Source organism: Trachemys scripta, chromosome 2, assembly GCF_013100865.1.
Source record: "Trachemys scripta elegans isolate TJP31775 chromosome 2, CAS_Tse_1.0, whole genome shotgun sequence".
Taxonomy (NCBI): Eukaryota; Metazoa; Chordata; order Testudines; family Emydidae; genus Trachemys; species Trachemys scripta.
Genome location: NC_048299.1, coordinates 155,712,734 through 155,734,822, shown reverse-complemented (window position 1 = coordinate 155,734,822; position 22,089 = coordinate 155,712,734). Strand labels below are relative to the sequence as shown.

At 52.5% G+C, this 22,089-nt stretch overlaps 1 protein-coding gene across 6 annotated transcripts in view; it reads left to right on the top strand.

Moving 5' to 3' along the window:
• Nucleotides 1-22,089, top strand: part of FGFR1 (fibroblast growth factor receptor 1) — a 75,529-nt gene that overhangs the window by 5,646 nt on the left and 47,794 nt on the right. The window contains exons 1-2 of one of the 6 annotated variants that reach the window (XM_034761995.1): nt 4,989-5,090; nt 7,789-8,003. In XM_034761995.1, coding sequence (XP_034617886.1) covers nt 5,056-5,090; nt 7,789-8,003 — 250 coding nt within the window. In that variant the 5' untranslated portion in view covers nt 4,989-5,055. Of the gene's footprint in view, nt 1-4,988; nt 5,095-7,788; nt 8,004-22,089 lie in introns of those variants that run through there. The other 5 variants (XM_034761996.1, XM_034761994.1, XM_034761999.1 and 2 more) reach the window with 5 other exon arrangements.

Below are 22,089 nucleotides of genomic sequence, written 5' to 3'. Positions count from 1 at the left end.
CGCCGGGGGCCAGCTAGGCAGGCATCCTGACTCTCAGTCCCCTCTCCTGTCCATTAGACAGCACCCCTGTTCGGGGTCACTTCTGAAATGTTAAAGGTATCCCAGTGTTGTGAAACTGTTCCCTCCCTACTCCGTCCTGATCCCATATTTCCACCGAGGTGATGAAAGGCAATCAGTTAGATTTTTGCTAGATGGCTGCATCAGACTTCGTGCCTGGAGCAAATTCAGGAAAGTCTTAAAGAGGCTTCTGACTGAGATCTTAGTTTACTCATTAGGAATATGCTTTTTATAATCCCTTCCATATTGCTGAAGCCCCTAAGCTGTGGGCCATTGCAATGTGCTCCTAGAAATGTACATGTGACTTGGGAGAAGGTTACTGCATGGAAGGGTTAAGTGCTGTATTCTGCACACTCAGGCATGCATTTTTCCAAGTCTATGTCTGCTTTAAACATTACTGTTTTCTCCCCTAGACACTATTAGAATTATTTGCTCTTTATTTCGGCAAATACTCGGTTCCTGTCCTGAGTGCAGTCCCGGGCGAGGAGGGATGCGGGCGGGGGATTAATTCGGTCCCAGCACTTTGTTGCGCTTCCTTAGTTTGCAGTGAGGTTGAGGCTTTATTTATCTTGAGACTCAAGTGAAAAATATGCAGTTTCCCCTAAGGCCATGCATATTTTCAAGCTGGGTTACATGCTTACTTCCAGTGTTTGGTAAGTGATTATCCAGTCACCTGCTTGCCTTGGGGGGGGGGGGTGAACTTTGCACCCGGTACCTCAACCATGTCCCTGCCACACTGTTCTGGGGATGGGAGACCCCGCTTCCCCATCACAGCCTGTTGGTCCGTGCTTTCTATCTTCTGTTGCGAGGTCTCCCCTTTGCAGCTGGAAGGAGATGGGAGGGGATTCACTTCAGAGGCACTGGCCCCTGATCTTCAGCTGGGTGTTGGGGTCACTGTTAGGTGAATTAAGATATTGCCCAGAGCTCTTTACACCACTGCTAGTTCCTGCTGGCCTGTGGAGGGCGATTCTGGAGCCAGGACTCTGACCAAAGGTAGCTGCCGTGGTGGTGCTCAGCGCTGAGCTGCTGGCCTGTCATAGTCTTTGAGTGAAGCTTCTGGTTTTGATTCATGCCCACATTATGGGCCCAGTTTTCAGTATGGGTCAGCACCCAGCAGCTCCCATGGTTCTAGCTGGGGAAGGAGGAGTCCCCATTGCTTTCAAAGGGAGCGGCTGGGTGTAAAACGACTAGCCCTGTGGCTTTCCCCTTATGACCAGCTGTGTGTTGTGACCTGAACTGGGGACGGATTCCATTAAAGCCGCAGTGAGAGCAGAACCCACCCACGCCATCCCTTCAGCCTTCCCTTTCTACTGCTGAGCATTTCCTTCCCCAGCATCCGCTCGCCCCTCGAAACCGGCTTGGTTTCAGGTATTGACACAATAGAGAATCCCACATGTCAGATATTGAAATATCCAGCAACCCGTTATTACCCCATGCTCCCTACGGTTGCCAGGTATCCAGTTTTTGACCACAACACCTGGTAGAAAAGGAAGCCTGGTGGCTCCGGTCAGCACCACTGACCAGGCCGTTAAAAGTCCAGTTGGTGGGGCTGGCAGACTCCCTTCCCGGCTCTCTGCGGCTCCCGGGAAGCGGCCGGCATGTCCCTCTGGCTCATAGCCATACGGGTGGCCACGGGGGCTCCAAGCGCTGCCCTGAGTGCCCTGAGTGCAGGCCAATGGGAGCTGCAGGGGCGGTGCCTGTGGACCAGCGCAGAGCAGAACCCCCTGGCCATGCTTCCACCTAGGAACTGGAGGGACATGCCAGACTCTTGCTGGGAGCTGCCTGAAGTAAGTGCCACCCGGAGCCTGCACCCCAAACCCCTGCCTGCACCTCAACCGCCAGCCCTGAGCCTCCTCCCATACCCAAATTCTCTCCTGGACCCTTCACCCCGCACTCCCTCCTATGCCCCAACCCCCTGCCCCAGCCCAGAGCTCCCTCCCACACTCTGAACCCCTCGGCCACAGCCCGGAGCCCCCTCCTCCACCCCAAACTCCTCCCTGGCCTCATCCCAGAGCCCACACCCCCAGTTGGAGCCCTCACCCCCTCCTGCAATCCCAACCCGGTGAAAATGAGCGAGTGAGGGTGGGGGAGAGCGAGCGACAGAGGGAGGGGGGATGGAGTGAGCAGGGGTGGGGCCTCGGAGATGAGGGTGGGGCAAGGGTGTTTGGTTTTCTGCAATTAGAAAGTTGGCAACCCTAAGTTGCTCCCCCCACAGCCCCTCCACGCTGCTTTACAAAGAGCATGTGGCTTTAAAGCCACTGGTAGGAGCAATGACTGAAAAACCACAGCGAGCAGAGAAGGGAGCTGGCCACAGCCCTTTGGAGAGGATCCTCCCACGCCACCCTTGTGCTGGTCAGCAGCAGGCACATGCTCAGGCCCCTCTCTGGTGCTTGGTGACCCTTCCAGCTCAGCCTGGTCCCAGCACATGTGTTCTTGGATTTGTCTCTTCCAGTGACAATTCGATTGTCCTTTTTAGGCCCCCAGTGGGCAAGTTCCAGGTTTGGTCAGACCAAACGCAACCCTACTGTAGTGGCTGGGTTGAGCCCAGCCCACGGGAGTTTGATGACACACTGACCTGGGAGTTGAGTTATAAGTTGCATTCCTGTCGAGTCCTGAAGCAGCCTTGGGTTTTATCTGCTACATTCAATTTTGATCACTAGATTCCCTGACTGAAAGGCCTGGAAACCAGCGTGTCTCTGGGGGACAATGGGACATGGTGACTGTTAGCGTATGCGTGGGTAAAATACCGCTTGATTCCCTTATAGCAAATAGTACACAGCTAGAGGGGCTGTGAGCAGAGTGCTGGCCTTGATTGGATACCCTCTGACTCTTTCCTTTGGAGCCATGGGCACATGCCCTAACGGTGAGCAAACTGGATTGGGTAAAGTCAGAATCCTCCATAGCCCTGAAATGTCAAAAAAAAAAAAAAAAAAAAAAAAATGCACATTTGCTCTGGGTTTGCAGCCAAGGATTGAAGTGCCCTTTGTGTGCTGAGCCCGCTCGCTTGGGATTCCCAGCTCCATTTGGATGATTCGAGGCGGTTGGATAAAACTCTGGGTGCTTGGATGCTTTCTCAGGTACCATGGTGAGGGGCAGCATTGTAGAAAACTAGAGAGCTAGGTCTAAGCTGGGAACCTTTTGAAGTTTGCCCATCTGTTGTGTGTATGTGAGCAAAGGGTGTGGGAGTAGATCATGCCTTTGTGGGGCCTCCAAGCAGTGAGAGGATGTCTGAGCTGCATTACCAGCATGTGACTCTGAGTGGACTTGTGCGTGTGTGAATGTGCAGTGTGTGTGATTCTGCTGGGGAGGGTGTGCACAGGTAACTGGGTGCATGCTCAGTGTCTGATTCTGCCTTTGTGTGGGCACCCTGGTGTGGGAAGACACATGAATGCACACGCGATCTGTCCACCGTTTTAAATAGAAGTGTGGGTGTAATTGGGCTAGTTATAATTGTAGCCTCTGCAGCCAGGTCTCTAAAGGGCACTTAGGTATAGTTTCTCTCTTAGCATTTCCATTTTTAGTTGTTGAAATCTTCCCCTGAAAAATAAAAACTCTGCAGCGTACGCCGGGGAGGATAGGGGCATAGAACCGTAGGGAGCACTAGGTTTTGCACGCTGGAAGGAGCTGACGGGCAGCCCTGTTAGCGTTCCAGCCCTTGGGAATGAACCATTTTCTGTTCGGATTTATAGAAAAGCTGCGCAAACACCGAGAAGAGTCACATCTTTGTCTGTATAGGTACAAATGCTCTCCCGGCTTCCTCACCTCATGTGCCCAGGGCCTTGGCACAAAACAGACATCGGGTGGGGCAAGGCAGAAGAGCCATTCAGACACGGAGGGACCTGTCAATAGAATAGAGACACTTCTGTTGCAAAGCTCTGTTCCTGCTGGTGATGGGCCTGGCAACTCAGGACAAGCCCTTCCAATAGTGGGAGTTTTCGCTTTAAAAAGGAAAGTGCCAGGCCGGTAAGTCCCAGTCTTGCCCCTCCCTGTAAACTCCTCAGCTCTGGCTGCCTACTTGCTTTTCAGTGCTGATTTTGATTGCACTAGATGGGGTGTTTGGTTAAGCCCCAGTGGAAGAGGTTCCTCTTCTTCTATCTCCCTGCTTTCCTGCCTCTGCTCTACTGAGGCACTGCTTCTGTCCAACGCTTTTCTACTCAGTGGAAATGGAGCGTCAGTGGGGCACTTCCCTTCCCATTCTCTGATCCGCATTTTTACTTTTTGCCTGTCACTTTTTCCAGCATCAGCCAGGGGACAGATCACTGCTAGTGACTGATCCTTGTGATTCTCCATGGAAGTATTCGGTCCTGGTTAGCTGAGCAGGAAGCAGCTCCCCTTGACTCAGCTGAAATGAGCCATCTCTGAGGTATATTAGGGAAAGAATTTTGTGGGGCTTTGTGCCAGCACTGACTCACTCTGCATGAGCTGCTGCTTCAAGCCGTGCTACCTTCTCCCTGCGAGGGCCCTGGCAAAGCACTGTGCTCAGAAGAGGCCTTCGCAAGGACATTCCACATTAGGACATGTTCCGGGCAGCATGTGCGCTCGATAAACAAAACCACTTGGAGACGGAAAATAATTTCCAAAAATACCAAAGACTTCTTTTTCCACAAAGAATCCCCTCCCTCTCCCAACCCCGGGTAAATTGTTAACATTCAATAAACTATTTTAAGACTTGCTGCCTGGCGCCTGAGCATGCCGGTGCATGGAGATAAAGCTGGTGTTTGCCATCCAAGCGCCTGTATCGATACACTGCCCCCAAACCTTAGTCACTTTGCAAAGCAGGACTGCCTTTGGGAGCCGCTCTGAGGGTTTGGGTGGCACAAAAGCAGAGAGCCCTGGGTGGAAGAATCCTTTTAAAGTTCAGCTAGGTAAACATCAGCTTCCATTCAGGTTATTTTCCACTGCCTTCAGAAGAGCATCGATATCATCATCCTGATAACAAATGCAGCATTCTACATCGACAGCACATCCCAGCCCCAGATCTCGTGTCACTTTGCAATCATGAATGAAGTCTCACATTCCCATCCACCACGATGGTAGGTAAGATACAGAGAGGCAACTTGACCCACTACTGAATGGCAGCCGCATCCGGGCCCAGAACACAGTTGCTGTTTAATCAAGCACAGTAGAATGACCTGATGTTTTAGGACAGGAAGTGAAGAATCTTATGGCCAACTAAAATGCAGGGGGGCCGTTCTGGAGGCAGAATGTAAATTAGCTGGGTAGGTCTCTAACATGCTGGTTCTATCACAGTGCCCCAGGGACTATTAATGACTGAGCGGTGACGGGACGTTGTCTTTTATGCCATTGCAAAGTCAAGGGTGGCGCTTAGAAAGTAGGGCTTAGCCCTCTGTTTTAACCCCATTGTGGAGGGGGTTGGCCAGGGATGGCTGAGTGGGTCTGTGCTTTGGAGACTAGGATGGGACCCAGTCATGAGTCTCTGAGCTGCCTGCGGGAAGACTTGGCACTGCGGAGCAGGGCTGAGTAGAGGGCCTGGCAATGGGCCAGGAACCTGAGTGTTGTAACCCCGAACGCTTAAACTGGCGTGGTGCAGCCCATGGAGACTACAGGTCCCAGAATGCACTGCAGCCAGGCTGTTCATCTCAGGATAGGGTGACCAGATGTCCCGATTTTATAGGGACAGTCCCGATTTTGGGGGCTTTTTCTTATATAGGCTCCTATTACCCCCACCCCCCCAATCCCTTGTCCTGATTTTTTTACACTTCTATATGGTCACCCTGTCTCAGGATGGGGCTTCGCAAGCTGGGAATGATCAGCCTCCATGCATTAAGGATGAGGGCTGTTGGGGAGCTCTGTGGGCTGCCTTTGGCTAGTCCCCCTTAGTGAGCCACCTCTTGGAAAGCTGTTGACACCACCAGCTACTGGCTAATTCTCAACTGAGCAGAGGTGGTGGCTGTGGGGCTCTCAGTCTCCACTCGCTTAAGGGGTGTGGGGGGAGTGGACTCAGCCATTGAATGCTCTCAATTCACTCTCAGTCACAGGGGATACAATCTGTGGCCAAATGCAGTCCTTGGCCCAGCCCTCACTGACCTCACCAGGAGCTGCTCTCGTTCACGGGAGGGCTGAACCGGGTCTTGTTTGAATACAGGGGCTGAACCTGTGTCGAGCCGCACAGCTTCCCAGCTGCCCAGATGCAGCACGGCTGCGCTCAGCTTTATCTAGGCAAATTTCCACTTCCCCTGGTGTCTTCAGTCTTGGCCCCAACTGTTGGTTTCAATTTGGTGGGTTTATGTGTGTGTTTCATTTTTAGAATCAAAACGTGTTTTTTAGCCCTTATCTGTCCAGACTGTCCTGCCCATCTCCGTGGTGCTAGGTGAGAGATCGAGAGATCTTCTCCACGTGGTAACCTTAGGTTAGGAGCAAAAATGCTAATGGATGCAAATTAACCCGCTGGTTCCAGAAATCTGGGTTTTCCAATTCCAGTGAGCTGAAGACTAGACCATGGAAGTCAGATCCTGAAGCTCTCTGCTTCTTCACAACAAGCTAGGCATGTCACTCAGTGGAGATCAAATGCCGTTTATTGGGAGAGTGCACATTGGTCGGGGGCGAATTGAAGGGCCTTGATGGGTCGTCCTGCAAAACCTGTGTTCACAGAGCTGTACGTAGCAGAATCTCTTTCGCCTGAATAGAAGCGGGGATGCAAAGTTTGTTTGGTTTTGGCTAATGGGAAGCTTTGGATAAGAGGAGTTCAGATAAATTTGGTTCTGTTGTGTTACGTGTGTTTGTGCGCTTGCACACACATCCCACCCCTCCTCTCCCCCCCCGGTTATGTCCCTGATTGGAGCTGGAGACTATTGAAGGACAGTTCCTATTCTGTTTTTCTTCAAGCCCTGCTCCAGCACACATGCAATTCTTGGGAATATCTGCTTTCGTTACGTTACTGCTGGGTGGTGCTGGTGGGGTCACTTGTCTTGCACCTCAGTGGTGGGTGCAGATATATTTGGGTAAGTTTTTGAAGCTCCTGAATTGCTTTGAGATGAGAGATGCTATAGAAGCAAAAGATCTGGTGAGACTTTGACATAGGCAGGCCCTTTTAAAACTCGTGTGCTTCAAAATAAGCAATGAAAAACCAAAACTTTTCAGTTAGCAAATGCTGAAACTGGATATTTTGACAGGTTTTTCGGACCTTTTTCCAATGTTTGTTTGAGTCTGGAGGTTTGTCCAGACCCACCCTTTCTGCAAACAGTTTTGGTTTTGGCAAACTGGCATTTTTCGTTGAAAAATTCCCGAGGAGCTCTGGTGTGGAGCCCCTGCAGCCTTATTGCAGCCCAGGGGAAATGCACTTCTGAGAACTGGGTGTCTGCTTTGAGGTGCTGAAACATAGCTTTGGGTGCTTCACTTTAGGCACCCAAATTTGGAAGTGCAGCCAGCCCCTAGGTTCCCAGGGGAGTCCAGACTGAAACGTCACTGTTTATAGATTAGCTGTGAAGGTCACACACGCAGAGTGACTTTATTACTGCACGGTGGAGCTGTTCTCTTTTGTAGCATGTCACCCACTGACAAAAAGAGCTGCAAACACTTATATTTTAAATGAAAGAGAGGGCTAGAAATAGCAGCGACTTATCCCCATCGATTTTAACACAAACATTTTTTTTTTTAAATCCACGTCTGAGGCAGTTTAATTTGAGAGAGGATTTCCCATGTTCTCTGTTTGTCACTGCGCAGGGGCCGGAGTTACTTCTGATCTAACTCTTCTTGTTTCCTGGTTGGCAGTTTGAAGGGACTGGAAGTTTGGAAGAGAAGATTAAGCGAGCCCCAGCTAGCAAGCCGGCAGTCTAGACGGGAGTCCCCATGGAGTTCTGGAGCCCAGTTGCCAACCAGTAGCTGTAGAACTGGGATGTTTACCTGGAGGTGCCTCCTCTTTTGGGCTGTGCTGGTCACAGCCACGCTGTGCACTGCAAGGCCAGCACCAACCCTGCCAGACCAAGGTAAGACGAACCATACCCTTCTGCTCCTCTCATGTCTAGAGTCTCTCTGGCTGGAGTCAAGAGCTCCTGCTGCTAGTGAATAGAAATGTGACAGAAAGAGCCCTTTTAAGGGCAGGTTGCTGGGATAAGAGGCACGTCTGTTCGCAGCCCTCTTTCTTTGAGTTGCTGCTCCTGAATGGTTATAAGATATTGGGTGTCTCTGACTTTCTTATGAAACAAGCACAGCCTGTTTTGAAGTCCCGCAGTAGGAACACGATCAGCGAATATGTTGGCTGTTGCAGTGAACGGTTTGTGCTTGTGCTAAGGGAAGACAGGCTTACCTGAGCCGAGAAGCTGCAAAAACGTCTCACCAGCCGCCAGCTGGTGCTGGCTGGGAAACGGGAAGTATTGCCAAAGGAACGTCGCCATTCAGAACAAACAAAATAAGGGAACATTTCTTAAAAAGGAGAAAAATTCAAAAGAAACTTTTTGAAAAAAAAAAAAAAAGGCCATTTTTCATCTGGAAAAAAATGTGTGCAATGAAAAACATTGACCGGGTTGTGTCAAAGCTGATAGGGGTTCCCCCTTGTCTGTGGGACGGGAGAGCTGATTCTGTTTCATGGCAAGCATTTCCCTCATTCTGATGAGCTGTAGTTGAGATCAGTGTGGTGACCTCCCCCATTATCGAACGAGACAGGTACCGGCCTTGCCTTGGCTAGTTATTTTGAAGGATGGTGGGGAGTCCTCATTGAATGTCAGGGAGTCTGTGTTGTGGTGTTGGAATAACTCGTGGTAAACATCTCACTGACTCGTGGTCATGGCCCCGCTGGGTTCAGCAGGGGAATGCGCTAGCCTGCCCTCACCTGAGAACTGCGTTAGAGCTCTGGTCTGGGTCCTGGTGCTCAGTCTGGTCTCTACTGGCCATTAGTGTGTGTGATGAAAGCACCGTTCCGAAAAGAAGCAGATGTTGGGGATGTTGGGGACCTGGGGAACATTGCCCGTCGCTTGTTTGTGTGTCATGTGTCAGCTGGGTTGGCTGAGTTCCTGGCTTTTGCAGAAGGGCCCAGGCTCTGGTGGTGGTTCAGTGCTCCCAAGCTTTGCCAGCACTCTCACTGGGTGATAGCAGAGCAAGCGTTGACTCGGCCGGCTGCTGCAGCACGGGCTTCCCACAACCGAAGTGGCATTTTCCTGGGGCTAGAGACCAGGTCCCCCAAACTAGAGCTTCCCACTTGTCTTTAATCACTATTTGTTACTAAAGGGCATCTAATGGGTTTGGCTCACAGGCAACTCTGCTGTGACCAGTCACAACCCTTCCCCTGCTCTTTGCCAGGAGCTGCGAACGAGACCCATGGGAACCTGCCTCTCCCTGGCTAGGCTGGGAGGCTTTTGTTTCCCTTCTACCCCTGTAATTTTCTGTAACCCGGTGGCATGTTGAGGTGTAATGGCCACGTATTAATGGGCCTGGCCCAATGCCAGCCTGGCACTGCAGGCAGCCCCCAAACATCGAGTAACGCTATAGCATTTCAAAGCCTCGGTTTTCCCCACGGTGAGGCAGAGAATAAACAGACCAGTCACCAACGCACAGGCTTTCTGACTTACTGCGTCTTGGCGTGAACTACACAAGAATGTTCTGTGGGGCATTTCTGTGTTTAGGACTCATTGTTCCTCCTCCCCACTAGTCCTCTTCCTCCCCCAAAACCCCAAGGTATTGTGTGCTTGGCATCCATTTCATGTGCCTACCATGCCCCAGGATAAAGAGCAGAACTCCCAGTGCTGATGTTTCTCTGCAGTGATTGGTGGGTTTGTCTGTCTGTGGCTGATGGCCGGGAGGGGAGGAACAGGGCTGTAACCAGATGGTGGCTGTTGTTTGCGGGAGAGTATCCAGCCCTCCCGCTCCCTAGGGGAACACAGCAATGCTGTAATGGTCAGGACGACATGAAGTGTATGGTACCCGCAAGTGAGTTGTGTTGGTGAATAAGGCTGGGATTTTCTCACTGAATTTCAATGGGATTTAGGTGCCTAACCCCCTTTGGCTGCTTTGCAAATCCCAGCCTAGCATGAACAGCCATGGTGCACTGGCTAGCATACCGATTTCGGCACCAATGTGTCCCAGTGATGGGAGCTCTAGAATGCTACAGAGAGAGATACTGACAACAGTCGTGCATGGTAATGGCCTCAACCTTTCCTTACAGGGTGATGCAAGCCAAGGAGCTGGCATCCTGGCACTCCCATCCCCGTACTGCCTTCCAGACAGTAGTAACTGGCTCTGGAGCCAGAGGCCACCCTTGCTGCCTCAGCACAGAGGCCAGAGGTGCCACAAACTATGGCAAACTTTGAGCTCTCCTCTTGGCATTTTAACTTCCTTTGCTTTTTTTTTTTCTCACCAATATGCACTTGTCTTGAATAAACAGGGTTCTGCTTAGAAAGCCGCCCATCCCCTGAGATGTTTCCTAGAGAGCTTTGGAATATGATTGAAACTCCCCCAGGCGTGTGAGGGGTGGCCAGGACTGGCTCTCCTTAGTCCCAGAGACCAGCCGTGCGCCTGACTCCATGGGGCATGGAGACTGTGACAGTACATGGGATGTAGCTTGCTGGGTTTCGAGTGACTGGGCTGTGTTGGGAATCAGACTGGCTGTTGCATTATGAGGGTACGGCAGGAGGCTGGGAGATGGGCTTCTTAACTTCTGAGAGCTTAATGAGGATTCCAGGGCAGACTCCCCTTCCCCTGCCCCAGTCTGCTCCGTTGTCTTCAGATGCTCTTGAGCTGTAGTTTAGTCAGAGCAAGCAACTAGCAAATGGGCACCGAGCTTTAGCCTTTCCCAGTAACACCTCACAGCTACGTTGACACAGCCATGGTGAGGAGCCCTGCTGGGGGCAGAGTTTGTCATTTGGCACCCACTCGGAGGCTGTGCACAGAGAAAACCATTCTCTGTCCATGTGGACTCCATGTTGGGAAGTGGTTGTACCTAGCCTGGTCCTGCTCCCAGTGCGGATGGACCCTCAAATATCCGGTAGGAGAGGGTCCGTAAGATCCACATGTACATACATTTTACCTGCCTTTTGCACTGCTCTCTGCCAGGAGGGGGTTTGTACAGCCTGAGTAGATTGTTTGGAAAGCCCGCTTTCCTCCAGGCTGGCGTCACTTCCAGGGTCTAACCAGAGAGGTGTATTCAGGCAGTGTAGGATAGCTCTCGGGCGGAGGGAGGGCCCTGTGCTAAAGGCATAGGTAGGCAAATCGTGGCTGCAGTGGGAGCTGCTGAGTGCTCAGTGTTATAGATAACCAGGCCGCTTATTTAGGTGCCAAAGGAGGACTTGGGAACCTAACTTTAGGCACCCATTTGAACAACAACAGCAGGTCCCTGGGTTCTATCCCCAGCTCCTTCCCTGGGTCAGTGCTTAGTGCTGAGCAGGTCTCCTCCCCTCTGTGTGTCTGGGTCCCTGCCTAGCGCCCAGCGGAGCCGAGGCTGAGCTCGGTAAGTCTGTGGAACGCTTTGGATCCAGCGGGGTCTCACTGCTGCTGTCCTGTGCAAGGCCGCAGTGGCAGCTACCAGGTTCTCCGCTAACAGGCCAGGAAGGAGATGGGTCCCGATCATTTTCTCCCTTTTTAGTTTGTGTTTTTGAAGCAGCTGCCCAGGCTGCCCAGGCTGTGCCGGTGGAGCTGGCTGGGCCTGCTGCGGGAAGAGACTCTTCCACTCTCGTTTCCTTCCTGGGCCCACAGGCCATGTGCCAGGTTGCCAGCCCCACAGCCACTGTCCTCTCACCCTGCAGGAAGCAGCTGGGCAGGCCAGGGTGTGCCAGGCCCATGGCAAACGGCGAGAAATGGTGAGAAAATGGGCAACAGGCAGGCAACTGAATTGTTTATTTTTTAACTAGTGCGGTGTTTTGCGGGCCTGGGAGGTGCCACCTGGGGAGCAGCGAGTGACTGCACTTGGGTCCCATTCATTGCAAAGGCAGCAGCTTTTCTGGACTCCGTTTTTTATGTTTATAGGGTTTCAGTTTACATCTGTTTTAGAGGCATCGACACTCCCTTCTCGGAGATGTAATAATCCCCAGGGTTGGTGCTGGGAGAGCAGCTTCTGCTATAGCAGGAGAGAAAGGTTTTTAAGTCTCCAGCCCTCCTCCTCGTTGAGTCTGGTGAAATTCTGCCTTTGTCAGGGCTCCCGCCAGTTACTGAAAAATCTGCAGCAAATAAAATCTTAATGGGCACTTACTGCCTTTTATAGTTCCCTAAATTTGGCCGTGGTAAAACATCTAGTTAAAGGGGAAAGTCCAGGTATTTCCATGAGCAGGCTCGGTCTCCCTCACAAAGCCTGTCTTTGTCTTCAGGTTAAATGAAAACCTGCAGAAACTCACAGAGGTTTATTTTCCCCAACGTGTTAGTGTCGTCCTCCACCATTTACACTCCCGGTCTGAAGTCTGTCTAATCCGTGGGTCCAGCGTATGCCTAAAGCGCCTCTCTCGCTCCCAGGGGTTTTGTGCTGTGCCTGTCACTGTGGTATCAAGCACTGTCCAATTCAGAAGCACAGACCCAGGAACAGGACCCAGATCTCCAGAGTCCCAGTTCAGTGCCTGATCCTCCTGCCCATCCATCCTCTCTTGAGCATGCCTGCAGGGGGCTATTGTTTTGCCTTTCCCCGGGGATATTTTGGGGTGTTTTTTCCCTTCGTATTTTAATCCTCTTTTCTTCTCTGACTCCTCCCTCCCTCCCTCTCGGGGTTTGTGCTTTCCTTAGGGCGGAGATTCTGCTAGTAGCATGTGAGCTGAGCTTTGCAAAGAATCACGCTGCCCTTTCCCCTCTAGGGTGCCCAGATGTCCTGATTTTATAGGGACAGTCCTGATTTTTGGGTCTTTTTCTTATATAGGCTCCTATTTTCCCCCTCCCCTGCCCCCCCCGTCCTGATTTTTCACACTTGCTGTCTGGTCACCCTATTCCCCTCACCCCCTGAGGCCCTGTGCATTGCCCCGCATGCCGGCCCATGTCGAGGAGTTCAGCGATGGGCCTCAGCTCCCCCATAAGCGCTGGATACCTGGGCCACCCGCTGCTGAGAGAGCTGACTGTGCAAAGTGCTGAGTGCTGCTGGCTCGCTGCAGCGTTGGCTCTCAGTGTCCAGCTGGCCGGTCATTTTAAATCCAGCTGGACCAATGCTGTGGGCTTTGCAGGGCATCGTGTCCGTCACTAGAACTGGGGCAGCACGAGTGCCCCGTGGCCAGCACTTCCATTGTATCCCCTCTCCTCTTGGCAGCAAGGAGGGAAGGCGTGTCCATTTTCTTCCGCAGACACTAGCCCAGCCGGCTAAAAGGCTAAGCTCCACCTGCAAGGGCTCTCTTGAAGCAGGGCGGGGAGCATTATCTCGCTGGTGTCTGGCAGTGGGAGAGGAAGCCAATCTTCCAGCCTCGTTGTCTGGCTCTTCCCTGGAAAGCTGCCTGAGCACAGAGTTACAGCTCCTTCGCTCTTCCCCACGCCCTGCCAGGGGGTGTTTTTGGCAGGGGGTGGAGGTGAGGGGGAAAGTTCATCTTCGACCCCCCAGCTCAGAGCAGAGAGGCCATGGATAATCTCCAGGCAGTGAGGCTGATGAAGCCCTTGCTGTGGGTGGTGGCGCCTCCACAGATATGTTTCCCATAATCCCTGTTCCTTAACTCTGCAGTTCTAGCTCCGTCAGTGAGTGACCTGGAGCGGCAGGATGGCAGGATGTATTGGGGCTTAGGTGAGGGACAGCTCTGGGGCAAGCCAGCGCCAATGGGAACCGTAGTCACCTGGCTGTCTGCAGCGTGATGGTTCAGCTCCACAGCGCATGCAATGGGAACCGTAACCAGTACCAGCAAGCCCCCTCCCTGCAGAGGCTGTGACCTCGCATGTTCTGGGATGGTGCCAGTGGAGTTCGTCTGCCCCCGTCTGCCTGCAGTGCTTTCTGGGTGGGGTTTTGGCTCTCCATGTTGTGCTCCCTCTGCATTTCTTTCCCATTAGCTCCACTCCCACCCTGCCAGCCATAGCCCTAAAGTCAACAAGCTGGAAGGAATTTCACAGGACAGTGGATGTTCGCAGAGGGAGTGGCTGGCACTGACCGGCTGGAGTCAACTGAGACTCCTGCAGGGTGGCTTATGGGCCTGTCCAGAGCTGTCTTCCTTTAGGGGCTGGTGAGTTGCTCCAGAGCAGTTGGGGATGTTTCTGTTGGTGCAGAATTGCCCTACAACCCGGCAGGAGCGTCTTCGCGGGGCTGTGAGTCACGCTCTCTCTCACACTGGTGTAAATTCCAGGGAGCACCAGGGACTTTTTGGAGTTGCCCTAGATACGCCCTGGGACAGAGAACAGTGACTCCCAGCTCTAGCTCTCCTGGCTGCTCTTTCTGACTGTGGTAGCTAGTTGGGTTCCCCTTAGCCTCAAGGCCTGGGCGGGGAGGTGTCTCTGAGCCCAGCCCAGCTCAGCCAGCAGGTCCAGGAGGCCAGTCAAGGCAGGATGTAGCGAGTGATGGTTTGTGTCTGGTGCTGTGATTAATTGCTGAGCTCCGGGAGAAGAAGATGAGTGGGGGGAGCTATTATTGCGCAGTGCACGGCCCGAGGTCAGAGATCATATTTAGCAGCTGGGGCACTGTTTTTACAACGCTCAGTTCCCCCGAGGGAGGCAGAGGGATCAGGTTTATCCCAGCAGCTCCTCACTGGAGTCTTACAAACAACAGAAAAAGTTCCTCTGCCCTGCAGCAAAGCCTCCTGCGCTTGGACTGATGGCAGTGGACCCCTCGGAGGGGCTGGGGTACCGCAGCCACCCGCTCTGTAGGCTGCACAGAGACAGGGGAAGCGCTTTAGTGCACTGGAAATGAACAGGAGAAGATTTATTGGGTAGGGACACCCCCAGCTATCTCAGCAGCTACCGGCATCCCAGAGAAGGCCTGCTCCCTCCAGGGCACACAGCTCACCACGTTCTCCGCTCTGGGGTCGAACTGTACCCCCCCTCTCCAATTTTAATGGGGTGACAACTAGCATCTTATGGGGTTTGCCTGAAACCAAAGCATTTAAGGGACAGTGAAATCCAGTTAGTATCTGGGCTGCGTCTAACCCCTCTGCTCACCACGTTGAAACAGGTAGAGAAATACAAGGATAATGAGCACCCAGGAGACAGACCCTGGGAAACAGCTTCCCCAGCTCCTGTCCTGGACTCTCCCCTCCCTACCTGCAGCCTGGACCCCACCCTCTCTTTTCTGCCATTCCAACACTTCACTGAGAAAGAAGGAACGGAGAGTCCTGATAAAAGATAAAGGGTCCTGCTCTCCTAGCAAACCCATCCTGGATCGCAGAGCAGTGCTGCTGAAGACACTCTGCCTTTCAGTGCCCCGTCCCAATGCAGCCTGGCCTGGCCAGAGCTGGTGAGAGGGGAAGCCTGGGCAAGCTCGTTAATGAACTTAGTGCAGGTAGCTTCTTTTGTGCTCCCGAGGAACTGAGAATATAAAACATAAGCTGTGTTGGGCTGGAGGGTTTCCAGGGAGTTCACTCAGCTCCTCCTCCCAGACTCTTAGTGCTTTGCAACCGGGCGCCTGTGGCTGAGTCAGTGCCGCAGCCCCTCTCTGCCCACAAGGTGCAGTGAGTCAGAGATGCAAGGGAGGAGATTCATGGTGTGTGTCATGGACCAAAAGGCACCTGCTATGAGCAATTAATTTTAAACCATTATAAATTGTAACAGCAACTAGCAGAGCATCCTCCCCGCTCCCAGGAGAGCCCGGAAAGAAGTCCCAGTTCCCTGCTTTCCCTGCAGTCTGAGCAAAGCCCAGGGATGGAGCTGTAAGTGGAGAGGGTGCCTGCCTTTGGAAGTGGAGTGGAATTGCCTCAAGGGTTTTTAATCACTGATTTCCACCTCCCTCCCCTTCCTTGGTTACTGCTTGGCCTGTTCCTTTGGGCTAATTCCATTGTTCAGCTGGTGATGGGACCCAGGGATTTGGGGTGGGTTTGCTAGATTCTGAAGCCTGGACGAAACCCATCTCTGCCTTGGTTGCATGGGCTCCACATGGTAAAATTTCCCCCCGCCCATCTCCCTTCCACAGGCCTCTTGGCTTAAGGATCAGCCTTCAATTACTCCCTTTTTAAGCCTGTCCAGGGGCTTTGGGAAACTGCTCCTGTCTGTTTGTTATGTAAAGTCCCACCATTTGCAAGTGCCAGTTGCATGGTTCCTTCCCTTCTGAATGTCCCTCAGGTGTCAGCAGGCTGGGTGACTTCTGCATTCGCACCCTACTGAGGAAGGGATAGCTGGGGCCTTTCTGGGACACTGGGTTGCTGGGAACAGGCAGGTCTTCAAGGTCACTGCAGTGTCTCAGGAGGGCTGGCATCCCTCCTTCAGCCACATTCCTGACACCAGATCCCCACCTACCCGTGCAGTGCAGGTGGGACACGTTGCTGCAGCCCTTTGCCCAATATAAACATCAGGAGAACAAAGGCCTCACTGGGACACCCCCTCCAGTGCTGCACATTTCCAGTTCCCACCAGGTAAAGCTCTAGGTCCGGAGTTAATGTTTCACAGAAAAGCCATGAATTATTGCCCTAAAAGGATCCATCTCAGGGATCTTTAATGCTTCTCCTGCTTGCCAGGACCATAGCAAGTGCACAAAGGGGAGAGGAATGAAAGCGGCGCAGCCGGGGATTGCTGTGTCAGTCTCAGAGCTCAGTGCAAGCTTTTATTTTGAGTAGCTTCTTTCTCAAAAGGGTCCCAGCGGCTAGAGGGATCTGGAGGAGGATGCTCGCATCCCAGGGGAATGGTACAGGTTTATTCCGGCTGGCTTTGCAAAGACACTGAGATGCCTGTTAATTAAATGCTGCTTCATCTCATACAAAATGTAGGAATCCCAGGAGGACAAGAGTATTAACTTCCTTCCCCCAGGGATTGTGGAGGCACCACTGTTATGAGGCACGTTGATTTTATGAATGTTTATAAACGTCCATCAAACTCTCTTCTTCTGGGCCTAATGTGCGAACAGCTGCCACATTCCTCCCCAGAGGTGGCAACATTTCAGTGGTGGGTGAGACCAATCCTTGCCTGGGACATCACCAGGCTGAGTGAATGAGCATCCATGAATTGCTGTGAGGCTGTGGGTGGGGAGGATGCTGCAACAGGAAAAGGTGGGAAGTTGTTTCTGCTGTTTGGTGCTGCATAGACGGGATCTTTTCATACTTCAACTGGTTTCCAGAGATAATGGATACATCGCAGAGGGCTTTCCCCTGCTGTGGAGAGGAACAAGCTGCCATGGCACCAGAGTTAAATGTGCTCAGGGTTGACTATCCTCCCGCCCTGGTTACCAGTTACCCTCTCCACACTGGGCATGTGTCTCTCCTCCTCTCAAGAGGGAGCCACTTTGGTTTTGGTTCCTCGTGAGGCTCCATCCCTGGGACCCAGGGGCTCCTGATCCCCAAGAGACAGAAGCTCCAGGTGATGAATGGAGCCCTCACGTCAGGAAGAGTGATGGCTGAAGTATCCCAGTCCAGCTCAGCATCAGCCTGGGTAAACCAAAGGCTCCCTGGTGGGCTCAGGGGGCCGCAGCGCCTCTCCCCAGCGGTGTTGTCCAAGGGAGGTGGAGACTGATGGGGGAGGGGCTGCATTCCTTCCTTCCAACCTGGCCAGGCAGCAGTCCTTTGGGTTCACACTGCAGTGTGGGAAGCAGGGAGGCCATGTGAGGGCGAGCAAGGCAGCATGGCACCTGGCAGGGCTGGGGCTGCAGAGAGGCGTCAGGAGGAATCTCAGCTATTCCACCCTCCGCTAGTTCCGTGCATGACCCGGCTGGTTACAGAATGGGGCACTGGGTGTTGCCCTGTGATTTTGGGGGCACGGGAGACCAACACGTTTCCCTCCCCCAAAGCTGGGGGAGATTTGGGAATTCAGTGAGCAGCTAAGGCTGTGCTGGTGTCGGGCTGAGCAGGGCTGGAGAGTCTCAGCAAAGGGATCGTCTCTGGAGCGGGGGTGAGAAGGTGCAGAGGGGCGGCTCCCATCCAAGGCATCAGGAGACCTGGGAGGTGTGCTGAATACCAGCTCAGATTGCACCTCCCCTCGCAGTGTTGCCAGGACGCAGGGAGGCCGTTCAGCCTGACCAAACGCTGGGGACCAGTGTCCCCACTGGAAAGGGGTTTGCTGCCAGACCCCTCAGCCTGCCTGGGTTCACACAGACTCCAAACTCCTAGCACCTGGCACCGCTGCGGGATCCCAGGTGCAGTCAGTGGAGTCTCACCAGCTTGCGTCAGCTGAGCCAGAGACCTCTGGGCGCCAGCCTGACTCTGCCTTTGCTGAGCAGCAGAGCCGGGGAGGCACTGCCAGGCTTGCTGGGGTCTGCGCTGCCATAAAGCCCCATGCTGGCATTGCCAGTGCGTTTGCCAGGGGAAGGGGGGGGTCAGTGTAGATAACTCTAAAGGTGTAACTCTGCCTGCGCACTGCCACAAGTGACAAGCTTCCCCACTGCCAGCTTCTCACAGCTTTGCCAACCACCTCTCTGACACCACCAGAGTCAAGGGATGCTAGTCGCATCACTGCAGGGTGCAGCACCACAGAGCCGTGACTTGAGGTACATGCTCCTCCGCTTCAGTATTACATTTGAGCCACATGTGCATCCCACACAGAGCCATTGCTTTGCACAGAGCAGGGCTGCTGCCAATGGGGCCTGTGTATTTCCCTCCCCCACCCCTATGAGAACAGGCCTCAGCTTTCAAGCTACAGGTGGCTTCTCCTCTTGTGAGCGACAGTAGCTCCTGTGGTTGTGCTGTGCACAACGGAAGCTGTTTCTCCTCATCACACTTTGGCAGGGGCCGGGGCCTAGGTGATGGCCCGAGAGTTTGGAATTGAAAGATGTCTGTGTGTGGAGGGGGATGGGAGAATGGCAGCCGTCCCCCGTCCCCCCTGCTGCAGTATTGCAGCCAGGGATCTATTGGCAATCATAACAACAGAAACTTGCAGGGTGTGTGTGTGTGTGGGGGGGGGTCGTTTGGGAAGTGTGTAGTGAATCTGTGCTTGGACACCCTCTCTCCCTCCCCCCCCAGCATGCCCACAGGCAGCCTTAAGTAACTGCAAAAAAATAAATAAATAAAGAGAGAGAAACTTTTGAAATCAGAGAGAAGCCAATCCCCACCACCCCTGGTAAGCACTTCCTGTTGGGATTAGCAGAGCTGTTGGGCATGTGTGCACTTTTTCTTCAGGAAATACCTTTAGTAAGCCCTGGTGGGGGTCTCCATGGCAACCGGCAAGAGGACCTGCTGATCTAAGCCATTCAGTTCTTTATTGTTCCCTGCATCTCTTTGTTGGCTGCTTTATTGCAATCACTCTGGCAAACACAGCAGTTTGCACCGGTTTGTGAGGGCTGAATGCAGAACTTCTCCATTCCGATGGCCTAGTCTGGCCCAGGGCCATTTGCATGCAAAATCCTTAATAAGAAGAAAAAGAGCTGGATTGAGAGTCTGGCTGAATACTGAAGGGCTAAAGGTTAATCTGCGCTGCTCCCTTCCGTCAACTCTCCTACCCTGTGTCTCTCCCCCGGCTCTGGCCTCTTTAACCTGCTGAAGAGTTTTCTCCTCTTGCTCTTTTTAAGATTGGGGGCAATGAACATTTTACTTGCTATGAAATTATTTCTCTCTCCTCCTCTTCACCCTCCCCCCTGAAAGAGGCCAGCTCTTTGGAAAGCTAATGACAGCTATATGAACTTAGTGACATTTACCATCTGTCTTGAACTTGCCAGACTAAACTCAGTTCTTAGTTCCCATTCAAAGTAATAAAAGCTGCAGAGAGCTGGGGACGTTACATCATGCGTATACTTTTCAAATTTGTTTCAAAGCAATTACACATTCCACCTGGGCCAGAATTGCCCCTCCTCCAGCCAGGGATGTCAGGTTTCCCCACAGGCTGTCCCTCCCTCACTCGCAGCCCCTAGCCCAGGAATGAGGCACCCTCCCTCCAGAAACTCAAGTTACATTCTCAGACTTGGAATTCAAAAAAGAAAAAGTTTAATGTAAAGGATCTGGCGTTTTTCTCTCTTTTGGTCTAGCCCACTGAAGGGCTGCTATGTGGTTGGATTTATACCGTTACAGTCAATAATCTCACAGCGTGCAGCTTTTTCATGAAAAAAATTATTTTAAATTTTACCTTTATATTTAGCCCTGGTGTGACCACTCCTGGAATCCTGTGTCCAGTCCTAGTGCCCACAATTTGAGGAGGATGTTGATAAATCGGAGAGGGTTCAGAGAAGAGCCACGAGAATGATTAAAAGATTGGAAAACCCGCCTTCTAGTGATAGTCTCAAGGAGCTCAATCATTTTAGTTTAACAAAGAGAAGGTTAAGGGGTGACTTGATCACAGCCTGAGAGTAGCTACCTGGGGAACAAACATTTAATAAAGTGTTCTCTTCAGTCTAGAAACATAGAACATGATCCAATAGCTGGAAGCCGAAGCTGGACAAATTTAGACTGTAAATAAAGTGCACATTTTTAATGGGCAGAGTAATGAACCAGTGGAACAATTTACCAGGGGCAGTGGCGGATTCTCCATCCCTGGCAATTGGATGCTTTTTTCTAAAAGCTCTCTCCTAGGAATTATTTGGGGGAAGTTCTATGACCTGGTCAGACTAGGTGATCACAGTGGTCCCTTCTGGCTTTGGAATCTAGGAAATGCAGCTGGGTACTTCAGGTAGCAGTTTGGGTGACAGTACATTTGGAGTCTTGTAGTTTGTGCCTTTTCAGCCAAGGCTCTCCAAGCACTTCTAAAGGAGTTAGCTGAGCCTATGAGATGGGGAAGGACCTGGTTGATTCCCCTCTGGGACATAAGGTATCAGCAGCCTACCAGTGCACATTAACCCTGTGCAGGGATTGTAGGACAGGAAGTGCAAAGCACTGCATCTGACTGAAACTACAGGGCAATTTAAGGAGGCAGAATTTATTTGCCAACCACAGAGTTTGGCTAGGAGAGCAGGGGTAACGCCCTCACTTACAGAAAGCGCCATCCGCCAGGAGGACTGTGGCTTGGCATCTCCTTTGAATAGCAGCAGCGCCGTGCCCGCTAACACCATGGAGGGGCATTATGTCAATGAGGACTTATTCTTACTTACCAAATTGCCAGCATCACTTCCTGCAGCTCCTAGGCCATCTCCCATCCAAGGTCTGTGACCAAGCCAGTCTTTGCTTAGCTTGTGGGAGAGCTAAAAGGGACATGGCTGGCTGTGTGTTAACCATGCAGTCATGGTGTGGGGGTTGCAGGCTGTGGGTCTTCTGGGACACAGGTGGCCTGGGTGAGGCGTTTCTTTCCCGAAGGGGCATTGATGCTCAGGAAGTGTCTTGACAAATCCCTGGACTCCCAGACCTCAGACTAGGAAGTGTCAGCTCTAAGTGGAGTTGTGGCAAGCAGCTGGTGCTTGAGAGCTGAGGCCCATGCGGTGCCCCTGAGTTCACGCGTTGCACTGCCCAGCTCAGAGAGACCTGATGAATGGGGGGTGGGTAGCTTTTCTCTGACTAGTGTTTCACAATAGTACCTCCAGGTCTCCCCACTCTCCTGAGGGCAATGACTCCCCACCTTTCCTGCCCCCACCTAGGCAAAGAGGGGGAGGAATGCCACTCTGCAGCCCTATGTAGTTTAAAATGTTTTTTAACTCTGATATTCCTTCTGTTCCCCCCAGCTCTTCCCAAACATCTGGGACCGGGGAGCCCTGCCTCTCGCCCTGAGTTGTGGTGCGTGAGTGACTACCGTTGGGTCCATTATAGGGGGACTCCTTCTCTGCTGCTGGGAGCTGCCCAGGTTGCCTGTTCAGTGCCTCCCTGCACAAAGGGAGAAAGACAAAGGTCTGGGAAGAATAGCAGGGAGTTTATCTGGCTTATTAAGCCCTTGCTAGAGTGGGCTGCTTGTTCTGGGAGAAGCTGAACAGCGCGCAGTGCAGTTTAGCAGCCGGTGGCTTTGTCCCCCTCTGGAGGAGCTGCACCTGTTGGCTTGTTTTAAGTTACAAAGTAGTAGTATGTATGAAAGAGACGTTTCAGCCCGACAGAGCCCAGTGATCAAACAGGCTCACCTTAATTAACAGGCACCAAGGACAAACCAGCATCAGCATCACAGCTCACATAGCAGGCAGGCCTCTCCCAAGGGGAGGGGATGGGGAACTGTGGGCTCAGA